Source organism: Pocillopora verrucosa, chromosome 8 (genome assembly GCF_036669915.1).
Source record: "Pocillopora verrucosa isolate sample1 chromosome 8, ASM3666991v2, whole genome shotgun sequence".
In the NCBI taxonomy this organism is placed as follows: Eukaryota; Metazoa; Cnidaria; class Anthozoa; order Scleractinia; family Pocilloporidae; genus Pocillopora; species Pocillopora verrucosa.
The window spans coordinates 11,239,602-11,246,490 of NC_089319.1; the positions used below are offsets into that span (position 1 = coordinate 11,239,602).

A 6,889-nucleotide genomic window follows, 5' to 3' on the forward strand; every position below is an offset into this window, starting at 1 on the left:
GAAAGGTGAGATTTTCACATGAGACCATAGCAACGGTGATCTTTTTACGTGTGAATGTAAAATGTTATTTAGTGTAAACATAACATGTTATCTTCACATATGAAGTTGTCGTGTTTTCGCGCAAAAGCTCACTTGGTATTTCATTGGTGTTTATATAATAATTCATTTAAATTACGAGCTTTTGTCCCACATTCCATCTTTCGAGTGATAAAAGTGATAGAACCCGGGCAAGCGCAATCGCTCGACTTCTAGCCCCACAGCCAGTACTCTGTCAATCATTTCCCAATCTTCCCCGCCCCATTTGTCTCGGAAGTCCTGGACGTTCATCCCTCCAAACCTGTCCCAGTCCGACTTGAAGATACCTGCGATTGAGCAAATAATTTTTTTTCAGCACAGCAAGGAGAAGCGAATACTTGTCTTCGTAACTGTTCTTATTATGATGCAGTTAATATTTCATAACCCCATGGGTGACCTTTTGTTTTTTATTTTGTAAGGAGAAGTTTAATCGAAATCGGTTATGGCAAGGACAGAATCAACCGCCTGAATTTTTCACGGATACATTTACCTCGATTTAAATTTGTTTGAAGTGAAATTTTTGGCGGATTTTGTAGATTTTTCAAAACACCCCTTTTTAGATATAATATCGAATTACGTTGAAAAGTGTCTCTTACTGAATATTCCAAATCCAAATGTTTCCCAGTAGCCTTTGGATTGTGTTGTCGTCGTCAGCGGTCTTCCACAGAAGGTTAACCTGAAGAGGACTGGGGTGAACGCCATCCTTCCCTCTACTGTGTGCTTCGCATGTGATAAAAGAGCGCTTTTATTAAATTTCTTTTAATTCGTATCGTTATATATATATATATTTGACTACCGTTCACTTTGCACATGCTCGACTGCGAATTCAAGAGCTTTCTTACCATGTGGTAGTCAAGATTGACACTGTGCATGATGCAATATGTTTTGTGTCAGTTCCAAATGGACATGAGAGTAAATCTGACACCTTCCCAAAGGCCAATGGGACACGAGCATAGGACATCCAAAGCCCACACCCCTACGACGTCTTACTGGAAAATGCTGCCCAACCCTCCTGAATGCCAGTAATCCAATCCTTAAAAGATACTCAAATCTAAAGGCAAAAAAGGGTTAATTGCACTTTGGGAACCCTTACCCTTAGTTGCACCACTGGCAATCTCTTAAGCAGGGTACGATTTAAGCTATAATATTTGTATAATTTATAATTTCATCATAATGACGTTTTCGTTGTAGCCTTAAGTAAAGCTTCACTTCCAATACAAATGACGTAACTGAAGCGGAATTTTTTGTAGAAGAGCAATAAATGGGATCAAATATTCAGTGAAATCCAAATCAAATTTTATCAGTCACCGTGATAGTAGATGTATGACAGTTTCCCTAGCATCTCTGTTTAAACAGGACTGTAGCAGTTTGTTCACGTTTAAAAAAGATATCAACGATTCTTGTCTTGTTTTAAACCTTTTAAAATCTTCCCTGCGTGTCGGCCATTGAGCCATTTTCTCACCTTTCTGATAACGCTAAAGAATGTGCTCGGTGTGAGAAGATGAAGATCAAACAACAGCACAATGCTGTGTGGATCTGTAATGGTACTGACCGCTGACTGAATGGCTTCTGTTTTGTGGAACGCGCCAGTGCGCTTCAGGACTTTGTAGTTTGTCAACGAACTTCTGTTTGAAAAACCATAAACAATTTTAAAAACACATACACATTCATGATTCAACAACAAGGAAAAGTGGATTGTACAACATAATTGAGGTTTGTATGGCGATCAAATGACGAGCTCTTAAACGAAACCAGTTTTTTAAATCGCAAAGGTAATATTAATGTGTCGAAAGAAAAAGCAAATCAGGATTTTCCTGAATAAGGTAATGCAAATAGTGATAGCAATGTTAAATAAGAGCAGTGAGATTCACCTAAATTCAATAGGCGAGAGGACACTTTGTACTGATTTATCTGTAAATTTCAAAGCAGCTTGATTATGATCGGAAGGGGAAAGCCGCACTCTCACATTAGGCTGGACTTGTACGAGCGTATCTGGGGACTTGCAAATACAAGAACGGTTTTCAAGGGCAACAACCAGGCCAGATGCGAATAGCGGCTGAAACAGATTCCTTAAACTTGACAAAAAAGTTTGATAAAACCCTAGGAATATGAAGCATTCTTAATTCGTAGATTGACTAATCCAGAATTTAAAAAAAAAATGGCCTGCTTAACTCATAAATAGCTCCTCAACACTTGGCAACCTTTAGGGCTTTTTACTTGTCAAAATAGTTCTAAACAACGGCGTAGTCTAATTAAACTGATTCCTAATAGTTTTTCTAAACACTAATTTTGCTATTGTAATTCGTTTATGTTAAGACCAAGTACAACTACTCACTGCCTCAAAGACTCCTCTATATTGATGTCCTTACTCTCATAATCCACCACTATTATGTTCACGTGATCTTCACGCGTCTCTTCTGAAATCCGGGACATCTCGTTAATGAAGTGTTGGGCCCAGTTTCCTTGGTTCTTTACGGTCAGAATTACATTTACTGTCACGTTCCTATTCCAAGAAATTCCCGCTGGCGTACAAAGTCTGGAACTGTTGTTGAATTTGTACACATATTCGGATAGTTTTACGACCTTGTTCCGAGCCCTTTCTCGGAAAATGAGCTCGAGCAAATATCGACTTCCACGCGAGATGTCTTGGGTTTTTTCGACGTTAACGATAGCCTTCAAATCATATTTCCTGGCATAAAGAAAAAGACAGTCATTTTTAATTTTATATAGTGTACACTAACTAAACTAGGTAAAAATTTAAAATATATGTTTTATGCTAAATAATTTTTACGGAGTAGTTCACCGAGTCAGGAGGTAACAGTTGAATCTAGGAAATGCCAAGAACAGACCTGCTTTATGAAATTTAGTTAAAGTAAGTTGTTGGGTTAGGTAAGCTAAATTTTCAAGCCCCGGTTGTTCGAAGGTCGGATAGCACTGTCCACTAGAAAAATCTCTATCCGTTGGATAACCCCATACGTTTTGCTATCACTTATTCGCTTAATGGCGTTATCCGCCCTTTATACGACTGGGCCCCAATGTTTTGCTCTTTAAAAGTCTCAAAATATTTGCAGGTGCAATATTTGCAAAATTTTGGTGACAAGATTCCGCAAATTCTTGCATGTTTACAGCGTAAACAATTGCGCGCTCTTAAACTGCTCCAAGATATCTTTGAGTTAAGAAAAAAGTGAAATAACTAAACATTCTGACCCTACTTGGGATATTTTTCTTGAATAGTCTTTGTAAAAGTCCGAACAATTTCTAGTACTTCATCCGCAGTAATTAAACTGTTTCCATGACAGTCTCTTTTCAGTCTGTTTCCAATGCATATGAACTCTTTCGTGCCGTCATCTGGGAATACGGAGCTGAAATGTGTTTTCCAAATTCCTTCAAAACGTTTGAAAGTCCTTTTTTGGGCATATTTTGGTTCGTAAGGGCAACTCGGAAAAATGGATAGTATTTCCTGAGATACCTCCGGAAGTTGATCAAAAGTCATCGAGTCGTAATGATTTTCGATGTTAAAATCCTCTCCAAAATACGATGTAAATTTTTTTGACAGTTTTTGTTTTCTAGGTATCTCTATTCCTTCGTAATCCTCATCGCCTTCCCCAGCGTCAGCATCATTGATTTCCGAGTCAATAACGCTGGGAGATGCTCGTAGCATATCACTGCGTTCTGACAACTCTCTGTGATTAAAAAAAGAAGGATCATCCTGCAATAGGGGTGAGAGAAACTTAGCAGAAATTTCGGTAAACGCATGACCGCTGGGAACCAGCCAAGTGACATTCACGTGATCACGACTCATCATTCCTCCATTCATCACGTGAAGCAAATCAAAGAAATACTTCCCTTCTCTCTCGAGATATATTTTCCGGGACGTGTGGCTTACAGACTTGGCTGAAGAATGTTTGTTGTTTTCTATTGCAACTTTTGCGATCAATTCAACATCCGTCGCGTTCTGTTCCTTGCCAAGCCATAGTTCAGCGAAGACATGTGCAATTAAGTGAAAAGTGTAATTACCAGTGATAGGAGGATACACGAATCCCATAATTCTTTGCCCGTACCAGGTCCCCGACGGACCAGAGTTGATGGTGTGACGAAACAAACGTTCTTTAGGTAGAGTTGGAAATAAGGGGTACTGTCTTAAGCTATTTATTTTGGGACAGCACAGTCCCCTCCAGAGATGAACATTAACATTTCCTCTGTTGATTCTTGAATTGGCGTCAATGTTAGCAATTTCGCCTTCTGTTACGTTGATATCTGACTGTGCATCTTCCATTTTCTCAATGATGTGGTATCTGACATCATTTTCTCCAGGGGTCCGTTTAACTCCCTCCCAGTCCTTTACTCGCCCATCATTGTCTGTGCGCTCACTGGGGGCTTTGTTTGCCGTCGCTCGCCAGTCTTTCGAAATTAAAATCTTTGAAAACTGCACCGACTGCTGCCTGTTGTGTCGAACGACCAGGGCTATCATTAGAACGTATATTATTCCGAATAGCCATTGACATGCATAGAGCCGACAAAATCTATGGCGAATCCTTCTAAACATTTACCAATGATAATCTCGTTTGAACCAAATGAAATCCTTTGTCTCGTTCTAGAATGAAGCATCTGATGATGAAAATTTTCCTTCCTAGGAATAACTCAGTTTTGACTTGGGCGAGTCATAATTGATTTCAAAGCGTGGTTCGATTTGGACCATCGGAAGACATTTTGAAAACAACTACATGGCTGACTTCTAGTTCTGAAATAAGAAAAATAATTTGCATCACTGGTACCGGTTGAGAACAAAACATTGATTTGTTCTGTTATCTCGCTACCTGCTGGTGTCAAGTACATGGAAAATCTGCAAGCTAGTTTTGAATCAAAGATCATCGTTGGTTTAGCTCACGGCTAATTATTAAGACATTTTTTCATTACCCCATAATCTTCCATCTACTCTAATGAAAACCGAATATCCAGCTTAAATATAAACTAATCGTTAATAAACACGAATGAATAAGTAAACTCTATATAATTATTTCGTTGCAGAGTAAAACTATTAGATGGCACAAATTTTCTGGCATATTTGCGACCATTCCAATTTTGACTGCCAATTCAACACAAACTTACTATTTATTTTTAAGAAAAAACACCACCGAAATCCAAAAGAGTAAACAAAAGTTCCCATGGTTCTCTACACTACCCAGCGGATGTTTCAATTGTTAAAAAGGAAAAAAAAATGAGAAAAAAACGGGAAAAGAATTGTGGAAATAAATACAAATTAAGGAGAACATATCTATTCTGACAGTAAAAAGGAGGAGGCAGTTGACAAAAGTTCGATTTCCAGTGAGATAAAGACACAATAACAACAAAAACTATTTGCATGACAACAACATGATATTCCAGTTTTTCAAAAAGTGCTATTACTATTAATGAAAGCTTTCAAGGAAAAACGGAAATTAACAAAGACTACAATTATTACATATTTTTTGTTAAGCTGGTTTCGTTTTTCAAATGTATGGTAATTCATAAGATTTTATATATTGGACTGTGTAGCTGGGCTCAATAAATCTAAGTAGTCGTTAAGGTGAAATTTTATTTTAGAAGAACTTCCTAGTCGAAGAATATTTCTTAGAATCTAGCTGAAAGCTGCAGAGAGTTCAAATCCTGTCAGAGTCGTATTTGCCGGTCTCAATACGGAACTTGTGGCTGCTTGTTTTTTTAAGTTTTAATTAATGCTATTATAGAAGGGATTTTCTATATATTTCTCAACAGGTTGAGGCTGGAGGTTTTTTTTTTGAGCTTTTAAAAAAGAATTTTGTTCATGTAGAGGTAGTATCAGCCAAAACGGAGTCTTAGGAACTTGTTCCAGGTTGAAAAACAATGTGCAGAGAACAATGAAATACTTAAATTCTGCTAAGATTGTTTTTCCATGGTGTGAAAGCAAACATAGATCATCGATATTGTCTATATACTGAAAATTTTGCAAATAAACGATTTACTAAAATTATGAAGTCGCTTTGATGTTATGACTATTTCGTTAAAGGTTGAAGTATATCATTGAAAAAAAAAAGGAGAGCAATAAATTCGTGATTTTCGTTTGTCTAGAGACAACATTTTGACAGATCTCAGAAATTTTAATTTACGGTCTTTCATCGGATTTAACACCTTTTATGTACTAATGATGTGAGATAAAGATCCTTGTGGTATCTTAGAAACGTTTTATGCTTTAAAACATATGATGAATTTGGTTAATCTCCTAAATTTTTTTTCCGGTTTGTTTAAAAATTGTTGAAAACTGAAGCAGTTTATTTCGGGGCGTTGAGTCAAAATTGTTCTCAAATTCCATGTCTCGGCGTTTAGTTTCTTGAGTGAAATTGATAAATGACAATTGTTACAGTCGTTATCGTTTTTTCAAAGGGTAAACTGAACACCTGCTCTTTGCCTATAAAAAGCGGTTGATGCCAACGAGTTGTTGGTCTTCTTGGCCTTTGTTAAAGTGAAGCAAAATAATATATTTTTGCTCTGAAAAATTGTCATGTTTTTGTGGAAAGAAATCTTGTTGTTATCAACGGCACTTCAGTTCTTTAGTGCTTTTCCAGTTGATGACCTGATGATGCTTGGTAAGAGGACAATTTTATTGTTTATTTATCGTTGCAGGCAGAATGCATTCAGTTGTTGAAAAAAGTTCAAGAACATAACGTGAGCTCAGAACAGGGATTAGTTCAAGACGTCACGAATGTATTTGGCAGCTTACGAAAGAAATCTTTTAAAATTGTTATCGAGTAAGTTAATTTCATTGCGGCTTATCCAGGAGATGTCTCGAAGTAGGTTG

General features: G+C 37.3%; 1 protein-coding gene across 2 annotated transcripts; it reads right to left on the bottom strand.

Moving 5' to 3' along the window:
- Positions 1–28: 28 nt before the first annotated feature.
- Positions 29–4,621, bottom strand: LOC131779222 (uncharacterized). Of its 2 annotated transcripts, XM_059095751.2 has the most exons (5): positions 3,288–4,621; positions 2,411–2,764; positions 1,538–1,700; positions 672–795; positions 29–362 (listed from the first exon to the last, which is right to left on the bottom strand). In XM_059095751.2, the coding sequence occupies exons 1-5, from the start codon at positions 4,619–4,621 to the stop codon at positions 172–174; spliced, it is 2,166 nt and encodes a 721-aa protein (XP_058951734.2). In that variant the 3' UTR covers positions 29–171. The 2 variants fall into 2 exon arrangements, with proteins under 2 accessions (XP_058951734.2, XP_066027453.1); XM_066171356.1 differs by lacking the exons at positions 29–362; positions 672–795 and adding an exon at positions 1,031–1,126.
- Positions 4,622–6,889: the final 2,268 nt, after the last annotated feature.